The sequence below is a fragment of the Neolamprologus multifasciatus genome, chromosome 5 (assembly GCF_963576455.1).
Source record: "Neolamprologus multifasciatus chromosome 5, fNeoMul1.2, whole genome shotgun sequence".
Taxonomy (NCBI): domain Eukaryota; kingdom Metazoa; phylum Chordata; class Actinopteri; order Cichliformes; family Cichlidae; genus Neolamprologus; species Neolamprologus multifasciatus.
The window spans coordinates 38,289,436-38,316,333 of record NC_140443.1 but is presented as its reverse complement, the minus strand read 5'-3'; the positions used below and the strand labels follow the sequence as shown (position 1 = coordinate 38,316,333).

At 40.2% G+C, this 26,898-nt stretch overlaps 1 protein-coding gene across 3 annotated transcripts in view; it reads left to right on the top strand.

The window, feature by feature from the left end:
- LOC146519291 (calcium-dependent secretion activator 1-like) overlaps nt 1-26,898 on the top strand; it is a 238,584-nt gene that overhangs the window by 83,299 nt on the left and 128,387 nt on the right. For all 3 annotated transcript variants that reach the window (XM_085159095.1, XM_085159096.1, XM_085159094.1), the window contains exons 10-11: nt 3,384-3,492; nt 4,891-5,103. In XM_085159095.1, the coding sequence (XP_085015221.1) occupies nt 3,384-3,492; nt 4,891-5,103 (322 nt within the window). The remainder of the gene's footprint in view (nt 1-3,383; nt 3,493-4,890; nt 5,104-26,898) is intronic.

Sequence of the window (26,898 nt, the reverse complement as noted above, 5' to 3'; positions counted from 1 at the left end):
CTGACAGAAGGTGCTGTGCTTACATTACCTATACCTCTAGAAACACATCCAAAAAATGGCTTTTCAGTTCAGTATAAGATAGTCAGTGTTCTTCATGACTCACGAAGGAGTTAATCTGGCCTCCTCCAGAGACCAACATGTCTCTTCTCCAGAGACTTGATCTTGATCTTCTCCAGGGAGAATACTTCTGCATGGCACCTTCTAGGTAAAGAGATGGAAATGTGGGATGCCAAAATAGCATAGGAAATTAAGTCCTGTTTTGCTCTCCATTTATGCAGCTGATTATCCTAATAGACCTGACACATTTTTCATGCTCTCTTGATCTATGAAGAAATGTCACTATGAGCCTGGTACGACTTTAGCCAACTGTGCTGCCACAATCCTGAAGTCCACAGATTAATCAGAAACATTTGTCTGTCCCTGATGAAGATTTAATAATTTTAACAACATTCTTGGCATTCATGTCATAGCACACACACAAACAGCCAAGCCCTTTCCAGAACGAAGTGCTCATCCTGTTTGCCTTTGTTCAACGGCAAAGGAGCAGATATGGGTCCTGCTGATGTAGTCTTTGGTTAAGGAACTGCTATGGCTCTTGCCAGGTCTCCCAGAGTAAATGCCCATCTCCTTGAATCTCTTGAGTCTGTGCTGGGAGACACAGCAACCCACCTGGCAATGGCAAGTTGCCATAACATGAACCCTAACCACAGTGTTGGGAAGGTTACTTTTAAAATGTATTCCATTACAGAATACAGAATACATGCCCCAAAATTATTCTGTAACGTATTCCGTTAAGTTACTCAATGAGAGTAACGTATTCTGAATACTTTGGATTACTTAATATATTATCATGCTGTTTACAACTACATGAATGTACTATTGCTGTGATTTATTACTGTTACTGAAGGTCCGCGGCTCCGAACCGTAGTAAAGGGACCTCTGGCTAATACGGTGGGTTCGTGTCGGGCTTGTAGTAAAACTAGCTTTACTTTGTTGTCTGGGTCAACTTTGCTAGCAGAGACAGAGAGAGGCATTGAAAGGCTGCTCCAACAGAACTTATTGTTTTTGGAGGAAAACACGAACACGGTGTACAGTCGAGTCTTAATAGCTTACTTACAACTGGGCTCGTCAGGCACTCTTCTTGGCTGCAGTGGTTATTATTATATTTACATGCTTCCAGCTCTCGTTTCTGCTCGATGACAGCTCGTACTTTTCCTTTTTCTCCCTCCCTCGCTCACAGACACATAACGGGTATGGCAGTCCATTCTCCCTGCAGCACGGACTACACTGCCCATGATGCTACATTCTTTAGAGCTATACCTGTAGCATTCTGCCTGTTAGCGTAGCACAACAACAACAAAAAGGCCTCTCTCACCCAGGAATCACGCAGAGAGAGAGCGTCACCCTGTAACCATGGCAACCGTAACGCTGCCGCCTGGAACAGCAGAACGTAGCTGTCAAACAAAACCCAAACAGGCCTGACCCGCCACAATATGAAACAGGGAAGTACCGCCGTGTAATCCATTTATTTCAACAAAGTAACTGTATTCTAAATACCACCTTTTTAAACGGTAACTGTAACGGAATACAGTTACTCATATTTTGTATTTTAAATACGTAACGGCGGTACATGTATTCCGTTACTCCCCAACACTGCCTAACCAAATACAAAACTAGCAAAATGACACTCAGAAAAGAGGAGGGAAAACCCCACTAGTGGCCTCCAACTGTAAAACCATTCTGTTTTGTGGTTTCAATCTGGCCCCTCTAGTACATGTGTTTTAAATTTCAATTACATCAAAAAAGCTGAAAGTGCTACTGACCAAATCAGTATTGGAGCAGTGTAATTCACTTGATTCACCGATTACAAAGTGTTCTTTTATTTATTTATTTTTAGCAGTGTATGTATCCTATCAACCTATCACAGAGAGAGAGAGAGAACATTTTAGGATGGAAAAGAAGGGTGGTGTCTTGTCTGTACTTTAGATTCTGATTAGTTGTTGTGGTGTCCTGGAGGCCAGGGAGCTGCTGGAGCTGCTGTTCCCTCCATTCTTTATTTGGCCTCAGGTCTCATCAGTGCTCATCAGTAGTGGGCATTTGTCATTTGTCTCTCACACACGCATGCGTGCACACACACACACACACACACACACACACACACACACCCACACACACACACACACACACACACACACACACACGTGCACAGAATGAAGCTTCAGTGGAGTCAGAGCTGCCACTTGCAACAGGAGGAGTGGTGACAATGGTCTATTGGCCAGGCATGGTGATTTGTGACGACAAGTTGGTATGACTGGCAGCTACAATAACAGCAGGCCAGCTACAGCAAGCAACAGGGTGTCACTACAGTTCGTGTTTGCAGCACAGGAAACAATGACAAAACCACAGCCACTATCTTTAACCAGACTCATACACTGATTTATGGGTTAGCACTGGCCTTTTATTGACTGCAAAGTGTAAAGCACTATTAGCATTACACTGTCTATTCAGTGTCATATTACACTACATATTACAACACAAATGTGTTAGGTTAAACAAACAGCACATTTTTCTTTTTTAATAGTCTTACTAATGCACTATTCTTTTCTTGGTGTAAATGCATACTATGACATTAGTATAACACAGTAAAAAAATAATAATGATGCTAGTAATACTCATTGTAGCTACATGAGGTAGAAATGGATCACATAACAGGTGTTTTTAAAAGCCTTTAACAAGGTGAAATGACAAGGGCACGCACACACAAGGAGTTTGTGTCTTAAATAGCTATTGCGCTAATGCCCACATTTATGTTAATCTCTTATTAACAGCTTAGTCGTAACAATTTCTGTATTTTTAACATCATGCCAAATTTTTAGTTTTACTTAATGTACTATCACCAAAAGTAGCCTAATTCACACCCTGTAAATGAATGCGCCTTCACATTGCTCCCCCTAGTGGAGCCGCAAGACATTACCACTTTTCTACCACATTTCTAAATGCTGCTCAAGGGCACTACCACTCGTGGTTGCATCATCCACGTGACAGGCAGGGGATATCATTACGGCCGCCCAACAACCGGTGGGTAATTGGTCGGGAATCCGTTAAGCGTCCACCATTCACCGTCAGGGATGAGACAGCCATTTTAAGTGGCTGCATCTGTATATACAGTGGGAATAAAACCACCCAAAAGGAAAATTCCAGACCTTTATATTGGCCAGTCTCCACCACTCATTATATGTTATGTGGTCATGTGAAGAAACATTCCTTTGTTGACAGGAGTCTACTGTACATTAATTGACACTTGAGGAGGATTTGGATTTCCTGTGTTCAACTCTTAGCATGTTCTGATAACTGAATATTTCCTCTCATTGTGACTGGTGTAGGTAAGTCAGTACACCTTTGCCATGTGCAGCTACAGAGAGAAGAAGGCCGAGCCTGTAGAACTCCTTCAGCTGGATGGCTACACGGTGGACTATACTGACCCCCAGCCAGGTAACGGTGCAAACAAACACAGCGGCACAGTGGATGATAACATGCAATGTCCAAGGACTAATTTCACAGTTTGACTTCCAAATTGGCTGACATACCCATGGTACTCTGCATGACTGAAAACTCCAACAGTGTTCACTTAGGTCTGTGGAGCCAAAGATAAGTCTCAGAAATATTGATGGATTTATCCGTGGATATGAAAGGAAAATCATGGTTTTATTTGCCCATAAAACAAATAGAATTCACATAATTCCAAGTGTTCAGAATCAGAAAGACTTTATTTATCCCCAAAGGGCAATTAAGATACATCAGAGCAGCATGACATTGAAGATAGTGTTGCTCCACCTAGCTTCATTCTGAACAGAGGTCAGACCAACCCAACTAATTGTTGCTTTGGTTTATGTTGGGAAGAGAAAGGGAGAAAACAGATATGAAAAAAGTCAAAGGAGCTTGCAAAGAAAAGCGTCAGGACTTCTTTAAGTTACTTGAAGACGTTTCACCTCTTATCCGAGAAGCTTCTTCAGTTCTTAGGTCAAATGGTGGAGAGTCCCAGATTTAAACCTAGTGGGAGTGTCCCCCCACAGAGAGACAAAAGGACCCCCTGATGATCCTCTAATCGCCAAGGTGTGAAACTGGGTGTGGGTCCCAATCAGCCAGAGTTTCGGGTGAGCTCATTGTGAAAACCTGGCCCCACCTTATCATGCGAATTCCTGAGGTACTCAAAACGTGCGACTATCCTAAATGGGCGTTCTTAAAGTCAGAAAAGAGGCACAGAAAAGAAGATCAGACCCCAGCGAGGGAGGATAAGAAGGACAGACGCAACAACATTGTCATCCCCTATGTAGCCGGTGTATCAGAAAAACTCAGGAGAGATTTCTCCAAGCATGACATCCCGGTGCATTTCAGACCCATCAACACACTCAGACACACCAAATCTCTGCCATCTATAATCCAGTTTTGAGTTCCTTTCCCAGACGCCTTAACGCCCACTCACATCCTGGGCCATCTGACCTCAGGAATTCGCATGAGGTCAAATAAGGTCAAATTCGCCATTTGACCTTAGAACTGAAGAAGCTTCTCGGATGAGAGGTGAAACGTCTTCAAGCAACTTAAAGAAGTCCAAACGCTTTTCTTTGCAAGCTCCTTTGACAATAGTAATTAAAATTATGACAATAACATCTGGGGCAGCATGATATTGAGGTGATTAAATGGGTTTAAATCCAGGATCTGTCTGTGGCCTTTCTGTGTTTGCATATAGTTTCTCTCCAGGTACTCCCCCTACAGTCCAAAGACATGCAGTTAGTGGGTTTAGGTTAATTGGGCTACTGGTAAATATTTGTAATGTTCTTATAATGTTAACTGGTTTCCACACCAAGTGTTCTTCCCTTGTTTATTTTTCAGGTCTAGACGGTGGCAGAACATTTTTCAATGCAGTAAAAGAGGGTGACACTGTGATCTTTGCCAGTGATGACGAGCAAGACCGTATCCTATGGGTGCAGGCAATGTACCGGGCCACTGGTCAGTCCCACAAGCCCGTCCCTCCGACCCAGGTCCAGAAACTCAACGCAAGGGGAGGCACAACACCACAGCTCGATGCACCTATATCTCAGTTCTGTAAGTTTTCAGCTCTCATATTTGTATTTGCCTTTAAGTTTTTAACAAATTCTTGGTCAAAAACAGGATTTCACGGTCCACACATTTGATTTTCTGGCACTGATACTGGCTCTGTCAAATTTATTTTTTTAATCACTCGAATTCAAAGAGATGAGATGAGAAACAGATTTTATTTTGTGGGTTTTTTGGTCTTAGCTGCATCATGTCTTGTTCTGTCTTTGTCCTCACAGCGTTATGCTTTCTAAACAACAAAATTATTACCTTTAGTCCATTTGGGTACTGTTTAGCTGCATGTTGCTTGGCTCTTTGTATGGTTGTTGGTGGCTTTGCTGTGTGTCTTTATGTTTCTCTGTTCCTTTTTCCTTCTCTTCTCATCCTTTTAAACCCTGACCCTACTTTTAGCTGGATTAAGTGGTAAGTGCTTTTTCCCTTTTCTGTCTCCTTCTCGTTTTTGTTGCTGATCACTCTTGCTGCTTTTAGAACGCAGTCTTCTTATCACGTTTCTGCAGGCTGAAATCAGATGATTTGCCTCTACTTTTGTGTTCACGTTTATTATCTGTGAGGCAATGGATGGATCAGGCTACAAGAATGTTGCACAACAGACCAGGTTTTGTATGTTTTTTATTGTTTGGTTTTAATGGAGATAAAAGTGTGTCTAGTTCTTAACAGGAATTGTATTAGTAGCCTTTTCATTACAGTACAAAAAAAACCTCCTCATGTGGACAACATTTGGATACTGTGCAAATATCCTCCGGCACAGCCATAAAAACATAGATGTTGTAGTACACTGCATCAGTTTGCGTTTTCCTCAGATCCTGGTTGCCTAGAAACAAGCAATAACAGAAGAAACAAAGATGTTGACTGTAAAAGATAATTGTGTTTTTTAACCTTATGCAAATTAGTTAGTACAGCTGGGGCCATGTCAGATTGGAGGGGGCGCAAATGAAAGCATAAATTAATTAATTCATGCAGAGTCTGTGCTACATGGTAGCAGAAGCAGTGAGTACATTTTTGTATGAGTTGAGAAAACATGCGTAAACACATGCATTATCATGTGTTTATGTTTGTACTACTTACACGTTTTCATTTCGATACAATGAATCCAGTCAGACTCACACTGGTGACATTGACCTGTTTTAGTTTTATAACATTCAGTTGTTATGTGACGAGTGGCTAACATAAAGAAATGTCTCTAGAAATCTGGTAGTTTATTCCCAGCAACTAAAATGCACTTTATGAAGATCTAAGCAGTGCGCCATTCAATCTGACTGTGAAACATTCAACAGTTATCATTATACCAAACAACCTGTCTACCTATAAACTAGTTACTAATCAACAGGAAGTAAAATGCATGTCAAAGTTTCAGAATTATACGCAGTCACAGTTGTGCCCAGAAGTTGACATACACTCATAATAAGCACACGTGTCATGGTAATTTGGGGTTTAAAATGATTTGCTTGAACTGTTTGAATGGTTGGCTTAGTTGGAAGAGCAACCGACTCTTAATCTTAGGCTCATGGGTTCAAGTCTCCACTGTGGACAATGAAGTGTTTCAAATAAGTGTACGAAAGTTACTTATGCACTATGCTAAGTTCTGGAATAAGACCCCAAACAAAACTGTTGCCCTCAGAATGAGGAAATTGGTTAGGATGTCCAGGAACCATCAAGGCTTGCCACTGATTTGAAACTGCTTGAACACCAGCTTCACTGTCCACAGTGAAGTAAGCTTTATGTGGCTATGGACTGAGATGGTGCCACACCAAGGAAGAATCAAGCTCCAGCTGCTCAAACGGAGAAAAGCGTTATTGTCAGAAAAGATGAAGATTGACCTATTTGGGCACAATGACGAGGAGTAAAGGTGCAATTTTTGGTGCAATGTTAATGGTAATATGCTCTGAGGCAGTTTTTCTGCCAGTGTTACTGGTACATTGCACAAAGTAAATGGCAGACAGAATAACGAAGATGAAGAAGGAGGTCTCTAACCTCACCTTAGATCAGCAGCTAGAAAGTTGAACCTTGGAAACAGCTGGGTGTTGGATAAAGCAGGCTTACATTAGGTTCTGGAATGAACCTTAAGAGTCCCGAACTTGACCATAAAAATTAGTGGACTATTCTTAAAAGCCAGATCAACCAATTTAAATTAATTCTATCAGTATTTGATATTTATTTATTTATTTTTATTTATTTATTTTTTTTGCCTGTCCCGTTTGGCTCTTTTGCCATCAGAATTATTGTCTAAAGGTGAAGAAAGATGCCCAACGGATTTACTTTACCAAATGGACCATCCCAGCCTTGTCGTAATGGTCTATTTGATTCACCTTTTGTTGTTTATTTTATTTTAATTTTACTTGTTAAATACGGGACAGACTTGACTGGGGAAAAGAAAGAGGGAAAGAAAAGAAAAACAGCGGGGAAGAGGGACAGGGATAAAGGGCAAAAAAGAAAAACCAACAGAATAAGCAGACAAAAAATACAAATATCAATCACCTGGATCACCTGTGAGAAAGAAAAAAGAGAAAACAAGCAGAAGAAAGAAAACAAGAGCAATACAATAAACAACATCACGATGATCTATGGGAATATAACAGTAAATATTAAATATTAAACATTATTGTGTAAGATCGACAGCGCACAGTGTGCTCTGAGGTAGGAGCCAAAAAGGGTGTAGTTTGTGTGTGTGATCACCCGTGTGTACACCTGTGAGCATGGACGCGCTTGTTTTTAAAAGGTTCCTTCATGTAATGATCTGCTAGAGGGTGTGGGGGGGCCACAGCCCCGTCCTCCAGGGCATGAAGCAGGTATGGAGGAGATCAAGACTCCAGACATCCAGAGGCCCTCAGAACAGAAGAGACCAAGGAAGACCAACAGAGGGGCAGCCGAGCCACTATCCCAGAAAGAGCTGAGGAGAGTCCCAGATGAGGGGATTTGATATTTGACCAGCCAAGAAGTCTGGTCAGATATCCAGCCAGAATTATGCCAGAAGCTGATTGATGGCTACCAAAAGCATCTGGTTGAGGTGCAACTTGGTATGGGACACATAATCCAATATTAGTGGGGTGTTTGTCGATATGTTTAAGCCGTTCTATGTGATTTTGACCCTATGAACTAGAGCAACTTCAAATTGAATTTAAACTTGTTCACTTATTTCTTATTTTAAAGTAATTACATATTTATGGTATACAATCATTCCACTCAGGAAAAACAACAGTTCAACTTACCACGATGTTCATGCCTGTAATGATAAACTTTCAGCTGTGCATGTCATGTCAAATAATCAAAGACACTGTAGTCTGCTAGGATGAGTGGGTATTATCCCACCACTGCATTTCACACGAGTCTTTGTGTATTAACTTATACACAAGCTCACATATATCACAGCATGTTCATTCTGTGCTTTATTCTAAGAATTACAATCATGTTGTCCACTGAATTTAAACCCTGAAGCAGGAGAGGCAGATCCCTGTCCCCTCAGCTCCATGTATACTTTACAGTTCTATATATAAAGATCCACAAACATTGATTCCTGTACTTTTATTCTTACAAATGTTCACAATCCTATTAAAATATTAAATATCAATATTATGGCAGTCATATTTTAGAAGGGTCTATCACCTCCAATAAGGTACATGCAATATAGTGGCAAGTTTCTTGTCTAACCCGTTTCACGATCACTGCAGTTCCCCTTAGTTTGACTATCATACAAATGTATGGTGTTGTTCTCACACATGGTCAAACAAAGGGGGTCTTCTCTTCTGCATGTACACATATTAGCTAAGCAGAAGCAGTTATGCCACATTTAAATTTTCTAAGATACACAAATCTCAATAGTGTGATAAAGACATGAAAATACTGTTGGTAGGGTTTGTGAATTACTCATCGAATAGAAGTAATCTCAGCTGGCTGTCAGCACTGAAGCTTTCCAAATAGTAAATACCAACCTGACGTTAACGTTTCCTTTATCCTATTTTCCATCACTCCTCCTCTTCGCCTTCTTTACTGCCTGATAAAAAATAAGTTCTTTATTCTTTGCGTTTTTGTTTCCAAGTTTGTTGTGGAAACATTTACAAATCTGTGAATGTGGATTTTAAAATTGTCAACATGATTTTACAAGTGCTACAAAGAGCCATTATTTGTGGTAATAATAATTAATAATTAATAATAATAATAATTCTTCAGCAAGATTTCAATATAGCATAAAACAATTACCATCTTAAAAAAATTGGTTTGAGACCAATACACCTAATGAAGTGTAAGTAAATTTACTGAGCAAGTTGTTTCTGACACAACCACTGGATTCCCACTGAGTCCCAGCAGCTTGTAATTACCAAGGTATAAGTGCCAAACTATGAATAATACAGTGTGGTTACTGCACAATTAAACTGGGTAGCAATCAGTCAATGTTACCAAATAGCTATTTGCCAGTTCACACCTGGAACGGAGTAATGAATAATATAACATCTTGTCACCCCCCAGTGGAATTAGGTGGAGAAAACCAAGATCGGGTGTACTGGTGCAAAAACACAAATAAGAAAATTACATGTTAGTATTTAATCTCCAGTTTGTTAAAGATCATTTGCTGAGAAGTCCTTCCTTGCAGAATAATCTTTCATTCGCCTCACTTGCATTCACATGTTAATATGTTTCTCCATCCAGAAGAGTCAAGTTATGACATAGTGACTATCACAACACTGGTTTGTTTTTGTTTTTTTTTTTTTAGATCCAGCAACTTTTCTTGTACCTACTGGGAAACTGGAGAAAACAGCTTGTAACAAAGTTGTTCATTGGTGATATTAGCTAAGCTGTTTGAAATGTTACAGGTGAAAATGCAAATATGAATGCTTGAAAACATGACAGGCAAATGAAGGATGTATTTAAAGGGTGCAGCAGATGACAAAAAGAGCTTGCTTAGTGTCATTACAAAAGCCTAACCTCGACATATTAGCATTTGTCATTAACTTCAAATCCTGGAATGCCATTTGAGATTGTTCTGGCCCACATTAAACCCATATTTCATTTTATTGCCTATAACTAAACAATGATTTTGTTTATGTTTACATTAGTTTTAGAATTAATTATAATTTACTGTCTTTATTAGTCTTGACAAATAACACAGAAAAAGATGCAGCAATGCCTAATATCTATAAACATTCACTGCCCTTCAACAGAATATTGAAAAAATGTGTTAAGTTTAATAACGACTTCCTCTGAACTGTCAGCATGTATATTAGAATGAAAGAAGTCTCACTATTCATAAATAATTCCGTCTCCACATCCATCACTTAAAAAGCCATCACTTGACCCAGTTGTCTGAGCTAATTATTAATTAATTATAATTAATAAAAAATCTTGAAAGCGTTATGGTAAAACAGCTAACAGATAATCTGCTGATTAATGTTTTATTTCAGGATTCAGTATTCATCACAGTATAGACGCAATAGTCAAGGTTATGAATAATCCTCTTATGGACTATTTGGCAATGGATTCATCTCTATTGTCGGTTAATGCTGTGCTGCTGTCAGGTTTTGGACCCAATATGCAGGACTCGGGACAAGTTGAGACATGAAATCATTTTAACTTTATTGCTGATTACTTGCAGAAGATAACAGAATACCAAAGCTGGAACCGGAGCAGAGCAAGCAAGGGAAGTGAAGGGAATGGAAAGGAAACAAACAAAGGGTTTAAATACACAAAAAGGAATAGGGCAAAGTGAAGACACCCGGAGAGAAACAGCTGAGCTGAATACACTTAATCACATAATGGAAACCAAAACTGAACACAATTCAGAGAGACTATTACAATAAAACAGGAAAAGCAGACAGAGACTATGACACACCAGCTTGACTTAGACAAAAAGGGAAACAAACATGGAGACATGACTGACTCGGGAAAACGAGACAAACTACAGGGCACAGTGGGACAGGACAAAGAAAGGGACACACCTGGGGAAACAAAGGGAAAAGGGGAGTTTTTCCTTCCCATGTTCATTAAGTGATTGCTCATAGAGGGTGGTCTGATTGCTGGGCTTTTCTATCTATTATTAAACTGAATTGAGTTGAATATGCCTGTTGTCAGAAATATTTCAGGATACAGATCCTGCACCAGTAATACATAAATGGCCTCAAAGCCACCCATCTTCTGTACTTGTGAATTGTTTATTTCCAAAAGGGGTTGCCACGGTGAATATTCAATTCAATTTTCAATTCAATTTTATTTATACAGCGCCAAATCACAACAACAGTCGCCTCAAGGTGCTTTATATTGTACATTAGATCGTACAATAATAGATACAGAGAAAAACCCAACAATCATATGACCCCCTATGAGCAGCACTTTGGCGACAAAGGAAAATCTCTCTTTTAACAGGAAGAAACCTCCAGCAGAACCAGGCTCAGGGAGGGGCGGGGCCATCTGCTCTGATTGGTTGGGGTGAGAGAAGGAAAACAGGATAAAGACATGCTGTGGAAGAGAGACAGAGGTTAATAACAGATATGATTCAATGCAGAGAGGTCTGTTAACACATAGTGAGTGAGAAAGGTGACTGGAAAGGAAAAACTCAATGCATCATGGGAATCCCCGGGCAGCCTACGTCTATTGCAGCATAACTAAGGGAGGATTCAGGGTCACCTGGTCCAGCCCCAACTATATGCTTTTTAAACCTAATCTTAAAAGTAGAGATAGAATAGATTGGCATCATTTGGCATGCATGCTGGATTGAGACTGTCACTGGTCAACATATTAAAAAAACTTACCCTACTCTTCACTTTTCATATCACTTTAGAATGAAATACGGTCACTGAGGCCTGTACTGCCAAGCGGGGGTTTGGGTTATCCAGATAACTTCAGGGTTAACCCTGGATTTTCTGTACTATGAAGTTGGATCCCTTCTTACCAGGGTAAATCACCATAGGAAATTATGTTGTGAGATTAACCTGGTCAAGTAGGTCAAGTTCTAGATAAGAGATTAACAAGTATTAACTCACCACCTACTGTCCAATCAATTCTCCAGAATATAGCCAGAATATATCACCATTTCTGAAAGAACATCTGTGGGGAGAGTAGGTCATGTCTTTGTGTTCCCCTAATGAACATTAGTAATAAACAATATCGATTTACTTACTCTGTCTGCAGAGTTGTCAGACGGAGTGATTTTTTTTTTAAAAAAAGAACCTTTATTTAATGTGGAACGGATGCTCCAAAGAAAAGTTAATTTTAACTTTAGTGGGTGAAAGGGGCCAGAAACTCTGGCTGCAGAACGGTTCTGGGGAGTGGCCTGTTACAGAGGCTTAACAAGGCTCAAAATCTGGGGCTGCTCATGAGGGTATATAAACGGAGGGAAGCTGAGTAATATAATTTACGCTGTTAAGTGCCAGGTGGATTGCCAGGGAAACCAAACAACCTCTGGCAAAGCGGATGGCACAACACAGAAGAGCCAAGGGCTAAGGGTACATCTGTCACCATCTTACAATGCTGTGATTGCAGACATTCCCTAACTCTCTGTGAATGGTACTCATGGCCATTGATCAGTGTTTGATGATCAATGTTCATGATCATTTGCATACTAATGATGAAGAAAGTGACCTCACAGCCCATTTTTGCCAATAGTGTTAGTTTCAGTCATTATGCAGAGCTACTGTTTAAAATGTTGGGGAAACCCGCAATCTCTTGGATAAGTGATGAAACATTTCTCCCACTGAAAACGCTACATCCAGATGAACAGAATCAACTTTTTGGAATAAACAGTAAGTGTTTATTTATAGTTTATAGTTAATTGGAAAAAATTAACAAAAGAGGAAAACACCAAAACTGAGAATTAGATTATGAAAAACAAAGTGAGATACAATACAAACTTAAAATGAACAAAGATGCAAAAGACATGACCCCTCTGGAGATTCTTTGATGTAACTTTATTTTTTAACATGATTTTATAGAACATGATATATTCCTAGCCAGCCAACATGTATATATGGGCCCCACCTGGTTTTTGCTCGGGCTGGATGCGTACCATGTGGGCATGGGCTCAAACTGGGCTTTTTGTATGGGGCCTACTTTTTTCACATTAAACCCATATGGGCAATCCCAAGTGGGCACTTTTAGTAGGTCCCAGCTGGGTCAAACATGGGAAACACTTAACTTGGTTCAAAATGGGAAAGACACGTAGGACCCACTTGGGTTTTCCACCTTGGTTAGACATGGGCAAACATAGTCATTTAAAGAAAAGCTGTTGTTGTGTGCCCCATATGGGGCAAAGTGAGGTAATCAATATATATTTTTAGTACTGATGACACAGGTGGGGCCTACCTGGTCAAACTATATGGGTCACACATGGGCAAATGCAAGTCAGACCCGGAAAACATGTCTATGTGGGTCATGTTAAGTTAACATGGGCATATATTTTACATGGGCTCAAGATTGTTTAGTATATATGGGACCCACTTGGGTTTCTAACATTAAATCCATATGGGTGGGCATCCAATGTAGGTCCTAGTTGGGTCAGTGATGGTTTAAAATGTGCATTGATTCAAAATGGTAGCACATGCTTATGTGAGGATTCTTCTTCTGTGAAGAGCCAGAGAAAGTGTTATTTGAATAAAGGAGGATTTATTCCAAACAAGCCCATCACAGATTGCACACAACCCAGGGAGTTCTGAAAGTCAAATTGTAAAAAGAAAGTATCAACATAACTCTCTTTTATAACCTGCAGACGGCACCATGGGGTACCATTCTCTAACAAATCACCCTAAATAACATATTTGGCACAACCTCAGTCTATCACTTTTGCTATCCTTACGTACAGTCAGATGTTCTTTACCCTTCATTTTTGACCCTCTCAGTATTTAGCCTTGGCTAGCGAATGTACTCAAAGTCCACGTTGAGACCTCAAGATGTTATGTGTTATCAGACACTACAACCCAGCTGTCAAGTGAGACCACAGGAACGTTGGTGTTTTTGAACATTCAATGTTACTCAAAACACTCCTCACACTATTCCAAATAACTGGTTTGAAACTGGTTACTTTTTAATTTTAGATTTCATTTTAAGTACTTAATTTGAACTTTCAGTGCTCTGCATGGTGAGGCTCAGATAAGATAAATAAGGACTTCATGATTCTTCTTAGGTAAATTCACTTGTCACAGCAGCAATAATAAGGGATTAAAATGGACACAAGAGTAGAAAAACAGAAAAGCAAAAAATACAAATAAAAAACCAGACAAAACAGACAAAATCCAGATTTGGCATTTGCAAATTAAGGGTGACTGGTTGTTCAAACAATTAAGGCTATTTACTTGAGCAAATATACAGTTGAGGATTTTTAGTAAATCGATCGATCCAATCGATCTTTCTGAGTTAACTTCAATAATTACTTCCTCCAAACCATCAACGTGTCTTTTAGACCCCATTCCTACAAAACTGCTCAAAGAAGTCCTGCCATTGATTAATTCTTCGATCTTATATATGATCAACCTATCTCTAATAATCGGCTATGTACCACAGGCCTTCAAGGTGGCTGCAGTTAAACCTTTACTCAAAAAGCCATCTCTAGACCCAGCAGTCTTAGCTAATTATAGGCCAATCTCCAACCTTCCTTTCATATCAAAAATCCTTGAAAGAGTAGTTGTCAAACAGCTAACAGATCATCTGCAGAGGAATGGTTTATTTGAAGAGTTTCAGTCAGGTTTCAGAGTTCATCACAGCACAGAAACAGCTTTATTGAAGGTTACAAATGATCTTCTTATGGCCTCTGACAGTGGACTCATCTCTGTGCTTGTCCTTCTTGACCTTAGTGCAGCATTCGATACTGTTGACCATAATATTCTATTAGAGCGATTAGAACATGCTGTAGGTATTACAGGTATTGCACTGCAGTGGTTTGTATCATATCTATCTAATAGACTCCAATTTGTGCATGTAAATGGAGAGTCCTCTTCACACACTGAGGTTAATTATGGAGTTCCACAGGGTTCGGTGCTAGGACCAATTCTGTTTACATTATACATGCTTCCCCTAGGCAGCATCATTAGAAGACATAGCATACATTTTCACTGCTATGCAGATGACACCCAGCTCTATCTGTCCATGAAGCCAGATAACACACACCAATTAGTTAAACTGCAGGAATGTCTTAAAGACATAAAGACTTGGATGGCCACTAACTTTCTGCTTCTTAACTCAGATAAAACTGAGGTCATTGTACTCGGCGCTGAAAAGCTTAGAAATATGGTATCTAACCAGATTCTTACTCTGGATGGCATTACCTTGGCCTCCAGTAACACTGTGAGGAACCTTGGAGTCATTTTTGACCAGGATATGTCCTTCAACGCACATATTAAACAAATATGTAAGACTGCGTTCTTCCATTTGCGCAACATCTCTAAAATTAGAAATATCCTGTCTCAGAGTGACGCTGAAAAACTAGTTCATGCATTTATTACTTCCAGGCTGGACTACTGCAATTCATTATTATCAGGATGTCCAAAAAACTCACTGAAAAGCCTTCAGTTAATCCAAAATGCTGCAGCAAGAGTACTGACAGGGACTAGAAGGAGAGAGCATATTTCTCCTGTTTTGGCTTCCCTTCATTGGCTTCCTGTTAAATCCAGAATTGAATTCAAAATCCTGCTCCTCACATACAAGGTCTTAAATAATCAGGCCCCATCTTATCTTAATGACCTTGTAGTACCATATCACCCTATTAGAGCACTTCGCTCCCGCTCTGCAGGCCTACTTGTTGTTCCTAGAGTATTTAAAAGTAGAATGGGAGGGAGAGCCTTCAGTTTTCAGGCCCCTCTTCTGTGGAACCAGCTTCCAGTTTGGATTCAGGAGACAGACACTATCTCTACTTTTAAGATTAGGCTTAAAACCTTCCTTTTTGCTAAAGCATATAGTTAGGGCTGGACCAGGTGACCCTGAATCCTCCCTTAGTTATGCTGCAATAGATGTAGGCTGCCGGGGGATTCCCATGATGCATTGAGTTTTTCCTTTCCAGTCACCTTTCTCACTCACTATGTATTAACAGACCTCTCTGTATTGAATCGTATCTGTTATTAATCTCTGTCTCTCTTCCACAGCATGTCTTTATCCTGTCTTCCTTCTCTCACCCCAACCGGTCGCAGCAGATGGCCGCCCCTCCCTGAGCCTGGTTCTGCCGGAGGTTTCTTCCTGTTAAAAGGGAGTTTTTCCTTCCCACTGTCGCCAAAGTGCTTGCTCATAGGGGGTCATATGATTGTTGGGCTTTTCTCTGTATCTATGAAGCGCCTTGAGGCGACATTTGTTGTGATTTGGCGCTATATAAATAAAATTGAATTGAATTGAATTGAATTAGTAGATCAGACACGCTCTACTGTATTAGAGAAAAGACAGTTAGCTACATGGAAGTTGGAAGTTTTGGTTAATCAGATCCAGTAAAACTCCTGAAGTATATTACTGATCTGTTAAAATGTTACTCTTCAAACTTGTGCCCTCAAATTATATAACCAGAAATAATTTATATTTTCTTTGAACTACTGGAAAGAAGAGGGAATGGGGAATTTCAAGCAGTCACACTTCAACTGTAACTCCCTTGTCCTTATGGTGTATTGACACTATTGAAACTTTTCAAAAGCAGTCTAATGTTAGAAGAGCTTTTAGGTAAACTGTTTCTGTTGTTGTCAAAGGAACTTGCAAAGAAAAGCGTCTGGACTTCTTTAAGTTGCTTGAAGACGTTTCACCTCTCATCCGAGAAGCTCCGATGAGAGGTGAAACGTCTTCAAGCAACTTAAAGAAGTCCAGACGCTTTTCTTTCCAAGCTCCTTTGACTACGATGACCTGGATGACTGAGAACCTTCACAGACATAATGTTTCTGTTGTTATTCTTCTTCTTATCATTATTATATATTTTATTAATTACATTTTTATTATGATGTTGATTTGGGTGACAAATATTATATATGAAGTTTTTAAACATATTAACCATCCCTATACGTAAAAAAAACTTAAAAATAAAATTGTTCTTTTAAATTTGTGCATTGTTTGACTTTTAAATTGTTTGTATCAGGTGTAAAATGACTTTTTAAATAAAGTTCTTTTTAATGTGAGCAGCTCCCATCGCGTCGTTTAAAATGAGGGAGGAGCAGATTGCACCGCCTAGCAACTACTCTTTGCGGTCTTTTGTCAGTTGCGGCCTTTTTTCTCGCTGGTGTTTGAGAACATGGAGGACAAAAGGATACCAAAGAAAAGGTAAATACTGAAAGTTTGATAAGTTTTTATCAATGGTTATTTTAGTTACTTTCTATAATTGTCCTAAACAGTATAAGGGGGATAAGCATAACATCTTTAGCTAGTTTTAGTGGATTCCCGCTCAGGTAACTCGGCCATTATGCACTACCCAGTAAACAAACTGGCTGAACAGTATGTTAAATGTTTGAACATGAGCTAGTCATACCATGTAAGATACATGTGCAGTGTAGCAAGCTCACCTTATAGCGGTGTAAAACACGAGGCGTATGAGGTGATTGTTTAAATTTGAAAACCACTAAGGACCACTTATTACTATGTCACCAATTGTTTACTTAAAGGAAATTTAGGATTTATATCTGTCAAGTCATTTGTTCTGGCATAAGTCACCATTTTGAAATATCTTCCTGTGACTTTAAAGTCAGTTAGTTAGATACATTTTTGCACTGCTAGTGTTTGCTGCTTGAATTAGTCAGTTAACCATATAAACACATGCAGTGCCTTTCAGACTTTTAATTACACTGTTCATTTTGTGCATTAGTAAGAGAATCTTTTATATTAAATTATCCTGAGAAAAAACGAAAATGTTTGTATTTTATCATTCACTTTCTTTCATTTCCTTATCACGTTTAGATTCTTCAAGATCACAAACACCATCTTTGACATGTAAGTAACTTTCATATTATTTGTATTACTTATTAGCCATATTCAATAACTTGCACAGATTATTTTGAAAAGTGATGGTCTTTGGGGCATCCTTGAAAGTAGTGCATTACTTCATTTTATTTTATTTTTTACTGGTAATCAGTATATTTATTTATTTATTTATTTAGGAACAGGAGGCAATGATCAATTTTAAAATTTAACATTTATTTAAATTTCCATCTTTTATGCTAACAATCATGCCAACAGTGTTCTCTTCACTTGTCCCACAACTCTGACAGTTTTGGTCCTCTGCTGCCCCCGCAACTGGCTGATCTGAGCTGCTACTGTCAACTGCATTAAACTGATTTTACATTGCCTTATTATTCTAATCTTTATCTGCGTTTCGTACTCCAAACATTCACACCTGCTGTTAGTAACCAGAGCTCACGAGAGTGTAAGGGGTGTAGTTCAATAAAGTGATCGATGTGTTCACTAGCTGATTTCAATAAACTGGTAACTTATAAAATCTATATTTTATAGGAAGTACATTACTGATTAAAGTTGTAATAAACACGGTAACCAATAAAAATTTAAATTTCCTGTAAATAAAAATACTGCTGTGAGCTCAGTTTTCTAACAGCAGGTGTGAACATCTACAGTCTTTCAGCTCTGGTAAAGATTTAAAAATAAAAGCATTAAATAACATAACATTAAACACTAAATGAGTTTGATGGTGTTGACTGCAGCAGCTCAATGTTAATCAGCTGATAGTGATGGACGCAGATGAGCGTTTTTCATCATGGTTGTTGGAGTATACTGTTGGTATAGGTATGAATCTCCACTATCACAGGTTTTAATTGGGAGGCAACATGCAGATATACAGGAGGACTATAAACAGCAATTCCTATTGCATACAACTGTTTTAGAAAATACCAACAGCACTGATCATTTATCACTTGCTGGTCTACAGACTTTACAGTGTGGATGGAAAATCTCCACTCTGGCTGAAGTAGTGCTACAAACAACTCTGCGCTCGGCTTTCCTGGCTGTGTGTGGATTTAAACTTACACATCCAAATTTTGACCCTATTGTTCTTCCTTTCAGCTGATTGGTCAATTTCATGTCAATCACAAATTTAACAATCCAATCAGAGAACATCTCCAAAAGTTATTGTGTTCATCTGGATGTAGCGTTTTCAGCATTTTCAGTGGGAGAAAATGCTGAAAACGCTACGTCCAGATGAACAGAATCAACTTCTGGAGATTTACTTACCTGGATGATTGAGCATGCATCAAGACAAGCAAGAACAGATAGGTTTGTCTGTTGGAGGGCTGCTTTACGGCGCTTCAGGTCCTGGAAGAATAAATTCCCTTTTACATACCAGACCAGCATTTTCCTTCATCACCAGGAAAACAGTCTGTGCGTATCCGAGTTCAGTGGTTTTAGTGTCACAGGGCTTATAATAAGTGTAAAAATCTGGCCAGGGTCCATCACATCACACTGCTACCATATTTTTCTGTTGCTATCATGTTTCTTTTCTGAGATGTTGTTACTTTTATGACAGATGTAACGAGAAATCTTCCAGAAAGTTAAATTTTTTATTCTAATCAAATGTTTGATTCTGATAACAGATAAAGATTTTTTTTTACTTTTGTTCTGCTATGATAGTTTATACAAATTTTGGGCAATTCCTGTTTATTTGAAACCTTTAGCCCCCAAAAAGTTGCCAGCGACAGGTTTTTTCAAACCTGTCTCATCAAACCTGAGCTCCACCAGGGCCCAACATGCCTGGACTTTTAGAAGAAAATAAATAAACCACAGGGTCAAATACTTGATTTCGTTCAGTGTTTTAGAGTTATTAATTCGAATTGACTAATTTAAATCTTTTATTCATGTACATTTTGATTGCCTTTTTCAGTAAAAATGGCAAAATTTCAATTTCTTTTTTTTCCTGTTATTAATCCCTGATTACACTCATATAGTATACAGTAGAGAAAAAAACATACCAGATGTGTAAAGTAGTAGTAATGCTGAAAAAAGCGACAAAAGCCCACACACTCACAGCTGATTTTATGACACTTTTACAACTAAAACAATATATAATTCCCGTTATCCTGCGTATCATTATGGGGGATGAAGGGTGAAGGAACTGCAATTAATTTTTATAGTTTAGCTTGTGTTTACAACCATATTTTTGTTATCACCACACAGTAAACATTAACCAATATGTAAAGCGTCCATGTATCCTCCATTCCTGGTCCATTATCTTAAGCTTAGGCGGCCCCCTGCGACCCAATCCAGTACTAAGTAGAGAGGCCCAGACTTCACTCTCTCCAGGCACTTGGCCCAGCTCCTCCAGGGGAATCCCAAGGCATTCCCAGGCCAGCTGAGAAACATAGTCCCTCTAGCATGTCCTGGGTGTTCCTGGGTCTCTTCCTGGTGGGACGTGACCAAAACACCTCACCAGGGAGGCATCCTAACCAGATGCCAGTATCTAATCTGTCCTTTTTGTATGTTCCCCTCAGGTTCCCATGGTAGCAGATACAGGGGGAACAAGTGTAGACGATGCCACAAGAAGGATGATGAAATTCCTCATATCACCTGAGCTGGCTGTGGAGTACAACGTGATTGGCCGACATGGGGAAAAAATGTTCAGGGATTTGCATCTTTTTAATGTTGTGTATGGTAAGTTAGTTTCACTTGAGACATTTGAACTTTAGAAAACTCAACTTTTTTAATAAAGTGTTTGAAAGTGTAACTGAGATTGGTTATCATGCAATGTTTATATATTTTTTGAGGCAATAAAGTGAAATAAACATTGTTCTTTGCAAATCATCACCAAATGAAGTAATTAAGGTTAACTTTACTTTGGCTTTCCCATTTTTCTTCTTCATTTGCAGAGGCACTGAAGAAAATATTGAACATCAAAAGTCAACTTGCAAGAAGCAGAGAAGGCTCTGTCCAAGTGGTTCACTGGAGCTAAAGACGGAGGAGGGCTGAGGGCTGCAAGGGTACAAAATAGACTTACGGCTCTGTAAAAAAACAAAAAAGAAACCCTGCTGATCCAAGATAAGCTTTTGAGTCTTCCATCTGACTTTTTCCCATGTTGCTTCAGTTCCAAATATCTAAGGAATTTTGATGTAGTTTGACATTTCTAGTTTTTCAAAAGTTTACGCACTTTGGACAAAATAAATGTGAAAAATGTTGTTTTGTGTATCCTCGTGATTTTTGTAATGGTTATATTTACAAACTAGTTTTTGTTTGCGGTCAGCTTTAATATATTTGGGGACTTTGTGTCACAGAACCCGTATTAGCCGTCTGTTAAATTGATTTTGTGACTGTTTTACTACATGGGGCTCACCCGGTGCCAGAAATTAGCCAATTCAAACTAGAAGTAAAATGCAACTACAGAACCCACTGATAATGCCATTCCAACTTTTTAGCTCACGTTGTCCTCATGTTGTACCCACTAAGAACTTGAAAGATGGGGCCCGGGTGGGTCTCTGTGTACTTTGCCCAGTTGGGGCCCATTTAGTTCCCAGATTTTACTAATGTGACACCGAGATAGGCTAAAAAGTGGGTTTTAAGTGGGATTGTCCGTGGGTTCCATAATGGCCCCGTTTTATAAGCCCATGTGGTACCCACATGGTATCCACAAAAAACCTTGAAAAATTGAAAATTGAAAATTAAAGAAAGCGGAATCAGCTGTTCAAAACCCCACAAGGCTGCCCGCTGGGATTGCATCGAGTGGTGAGTTCTCAAAATGGGCTCACTGAGCGCAGCACGAATAAGATCTTGGAGAAGCTTATGGCTGCTGTGTACACTCAGAATAAGACCTCTGAGTGAAAATTGATAACATCACGGAGAAGCTCACGGCTCTCCAACGAGAGATTGAGAGACCAGTGTCGGACTGTTAGAACAGCTTTGAAATTCACATGAGTTGTTCGCACTAAAGTAAAAACCATCATCACTTCATGCGGCTACCACTTCGCCAGCTGTGATCTCAAGGCTGGAGCTGAACAACAACACCCTGATAACAGACTGTGACTGTTCTTCCTATCCTACTAAGCCCACTTGGGTTGGCTGGAATGGTAAATGGTAAATGCATTTGTATAGCGCTTTTCTAGTCCTTAAGGACCCCAAAGCGCTTTACACTACATTCAGTCATTCACCCATTCACACACACATTCACACACTGGCGATGGCAAGCTACATTGTAGCCACAGCTGCCCTGGGGCGCACTGACAGAGGCGAGGCTGCCGGACACAGGCGCCACCGGGCCCTCTGACCACCACCAGTAGGCAAATATGGGGTTAGTATCTTGCCCAAGGATATTTGGCATGCAGCCAGGAGGCAGCCTGGGATCGAACCACTGACCTTCTGATTAGTGGCTGACCTGCTCTGCCACCTGAGCTACAGCCACCCTATTAGGAAGACTGTTTACTTAGCTTAGCAGGGCGAAGGACACTGTCTCAGCTGAACTCTGGACACACACACATACACACTCATCCCCCCTCCCTTTCCAAACCCCTTCGATGTCTGTCCCCTCCCGGGGAAGATGGCGGTCAACTGGACGAGCGCAGACATGCTGCAGGACCAGATGCGCTGTCTACACCGGCTCTCTTACCCTTTACCCGCCCCTGTTGCTTAATTTTTTTTTCTATGGTGTATTGATAGTCATGTGCTTTTTGTACTGAGGTGTTTTTTTTCTGTTATCAAACTGTTCTCCCATTAGGAGCTCGGTCTGAGTGGAGGTTTTTTTTCTCCTCCTCTCACCTCATGTTATGTATTTTTGTTTGTTTTTTTCCTGTCAGCCTATCTCTCTGACATGTCTCCCCAATGTGTTGTTTGTGTAAGTTTGGTCAGAAGGTTCCTTGTAAGTGCGCATGCGCCATTAGCGTGCTGCCTGCTGTAACCCTAATTTCCTTTGGGATTAATAAAGTATTCTGATTCTGATTTTGATATAAGTGGCACGGTAGAGCAGTTTAGAAACGCCCTTGTCTGAATCCAATAAAATACATAACTTTTCACTGGACTTGAGACATATGCAAAATCCATGGGTTTTTGAGCATGTTGAGGATCCCAAATTCCAATTCATTTGCCTGATAATATGAACCAAACAATTACAATACAGCTTTTGCGCTGTTAGTGCTTGGGCCCTAATAAGAAGTGGAACAGATGCAATAGGGCCTTCACACTTTTAGTGCCTGCGCCCTAATTAGCAGTTACTAACAGCAATTAACTAAGGCTAAGAGTGGCAACAACAGTGCTTACTGACAGAAAAGTTAAGAATATTTTTAACAACTCACGTCAGTGTCACTGTCATCTGTGAGAAGTGAGCTTTACTGGCTCATCAACTTGTATCAGACTCCTTTCAAAAAGTTTCATTTCCTCTTCAAAACTAAATAAAGATAGATGCTTCTCACCCAGCATTGACAGCTGAGGTAAACAAACAGGAAGATGGACAACAACCTACAAGCTCTTACTGGTCACTTTGCAATCTGAGTACATCCACTACAGATTAACCGTGCCCAGAGTTTTTGAGGTTAATCTAGGATATTGTAAAATATTTAAGTGATCATTAATTCCCCGTAGCCATTATTTATTTCCTGATTTATTGCTTAAGTTTTGATATTATTCAAAGATTTTAAAATATACTGTGTACAAAATGTACAGTAGCAGAAACATGGCCGTTATAGGGCATATTCTAAGTTTATTGTTTTTGATCTCTCTTGGCTGAACTGTTAAGATCTATTAAATAATATTTATGTGAAGTCACTTTAAAAAAACATTACACAGTTGATATAATCAAAACTTAACAGCAGATTTTTATAACTACAAACGGTAGAGACAGATTTCACCTGTTCTCATTTATACTGAGAGAAGAGTGGATCTCCTGAAGTCCATTATGAGTTCTTTTGTTTTAAGAACATTCAGCTTCAAGTTGTTTTCTGAGCACGAGTGGGACAAGTTGTCTACCTCCACCCTATATGCTGTCTATATTATATATGCTGTCTTAATTACGCCTTATTATTTGTATCTTAGCTCAGTCATTCTTGATCACCCTAGGCGTCGTCTCCCATTTTGACCTCGGGACTTCCAAACCATATTCGGCCTAGATGTTTCTGTATACTATGCCGGCCACTTGGTTATGGTGTGCCATGTATGCCCTACCTGCTAACATCTTGCACCCTGGTGTTATGTGTTGGATTGTCTCAGGAGCATCTTTACACAGCCTGCACCTGGGGTCTTGCCTCATGTGATAGACCCCAGCCTCTATGGATCTTGTACTGACAGCTTTTTCTTGTGTTGCCATGATCAGTGCATCTGTACTGTCTTTCAGTTCAGCTTTGTCCAGCCACTGGTAGGACTTCTGGGTATTAGCCACTTCCTCTATCTGCCGGTGGTACATACCATGCAGGGGCCTGTCCTTCCATGATGGTTCCTCCTCTTCCTCCTCTTTCTTGGGTTTCTGCTGCCTGAGGTATTCAATGAGCACGAGGTCAGTTGGGGCCATCCTCCTGATGTATTCATGGATGTTCATTGTCTCATCCTGGACTGACGTTCCCTAGTCCCCGGCCTCCTTCCTTCTGCTTAGCGTACAGCCTCAGGGTGCTGGATTTGGGGTGAAACCCTCCATGCATGGTCAGGAGTTTACTAGTCTTGATGTCAGTGGCTTCTGTCTCCTCCTTTGGCCAACTTATTACCCCAGCAGGCTACCTGATCACAGGCAGGGCATACGTGTTGATAGCCCGGATCTTGTTACTACCTTTCAGCTGACAGGACGCCTGAACCTCTGCAGGTACTTGGTCATTGCAGCTGTCCTAGCGGCCCCAGGTACTGTAGCTGTCTCTATGTCTGTAATGTTGCCTTCTGGTAGTTCAATCCCCTCAATTCTGACTACTTCCCTCTCTTCATCATCATCCGACTACACTTCTCCAGTCCAAACGGCACTCCGATGTCATTGCTGTATATCCTGGTGGTGTGGATCAGTGAATCGATGTCTCGTTCACTCTTGGCATACAGCTTGATGTCATCCATGTAGAGGAGGTGGCTAACAACTGCTCCGTTCCGTAGTCGGTATCCGTAGCCAGTCTTGCTAACGATCTCACTGAGGGGGTTCAGGCCTATGCAGAACAGCATTGGGGACAGTGCATCTTCTTGGTAGATCCTGCACTTGATGCTGACTTGTGCTATTGGCTTGAAGTTGGCCTCTAGTGTTGTATGCTACATCCCCATTGAGTTCCTGATGAAGGCTCTTAGCGTCCTGTTTATCTTGTAATCAATCCAGGAAGTGCACAGGTTGGTCAGCCTAGTCTTGCAGTCTCGGCCGACTGCTCGGTCTACCAGTAGCTGGTGTTTGGCACCTCTGATGTTCTTGCCAGTTCCTTTCTGTGCCCCACTCATGTATTGAGCCATTTGCCTGTTCATCTTTCAGGCATCAAGAGGGCCAATGTGTTGTGCTGTCATCTTCCATATTGAGTTGATTGGTTCTGCTGCCTGTCTCTCCCAGATCAACTGCCCATTTGCGCTAGGGATGGGTATTGCTTAGCTTTTATCCAATACTGGTGCCAAACCGGTAGTTTTATAACGGTGCTGGTGCTTAAACGGTGCTCGAACCGGTGCTTAAAGAATGGAGAACACAAACTTTGTCCAACAACCTCTCATGTTCAGCTGTTTTCCACTTTTTCTTTGGTCATTTTAGCCTTTTTGGCCAGGGTGAAGGGAGTATCTGCCATCAAACAAGAAGACAGCCGCATGTAACTATGATGGTGTTTGCTAGTTCACCTTACATGCATTAATTTAATAACGTGGTTAGCCTACTCAACGTAAATTACACACGAACAACATTAAGCTACTCACGCAGAGAAGAACGGCTGCTGCTGCATCATCATCTTCATCATTTCTGCTACACTGGCAGGGCTAGGGGCCAGGACTCTCCTCTTCGGGTTTTTGGGGGATGTTGCTAACTCCGGGTCCGATAACAGGCACCACACCCGCAGTAGATGTGCTCGGTGTGAGGTTTTGCAGCAAGCTATCAAATACGGTGCATTTCTCGGCTTTTAAAAAAACGCTATGCGTCGCCAGGTGTTTCATCAGATTTGAGGTGTTACCTCCTTTGACAGTATCACAGTATCAGCTTAAAGCACTTGTTGCAGCTGCTGAGTTTGCATCTTTTGCTGTGAAGTACAGCCAGACTTTTGACCACTTTGCCTTGGGCATTTTTAATCTGTAGCTCTGGTCTAAAAGAACGTACGTACCTGGGCCCGCCTACTATCCTTGGAAAGGTAAAATGATTGGCTAGAATCCAAAGTGTATGACATCTTAGGAAAAAAAGCACTGAAATAAAGCACCGAAATGTGCGCTGCTTTTTGGTCTGGTTACTACTGTGTATGTCAGAACCGGTGCCATAATGGCATAATGGCCGATACCCATCCCTAATTTGCGCGTGTGTGAAGTTAACTCTACTTGGACAAACTGCTCGAAACAGGGATTGAGTCATTCTGTGCTTCAGATGGGTTAATAAAGACATTAAAATAAAAACTTTTAATCAGATTAATCATAATGATAGATTAATATATGTTGTATAGGACATATATATATATATATATATATATATATATATATATATATATATATATATATATATATAATTTTAAGGGCACTGAGATGGTGTAATTTTTATAAATATCCGGGTGTGTGATGAAATGCTGTGTACATTTTATCAGAGTGTGGTGGCCAGTGCTCTCTTTAGTGCTGATGTGTGTTGAGGGTGCATCCTGATGGACAAAAGATCCAGCTCAGTGTTTGGAAGGAGACTTGACTCATTTAAGACTGTGGTGTATATGGACACATTGAACAAACTGAAAGAACAACGGCAAAAACTCTCTTCATAGCCTCCCAGCTGGCCGAAAGAGCAATGACACAACATGTCATTAC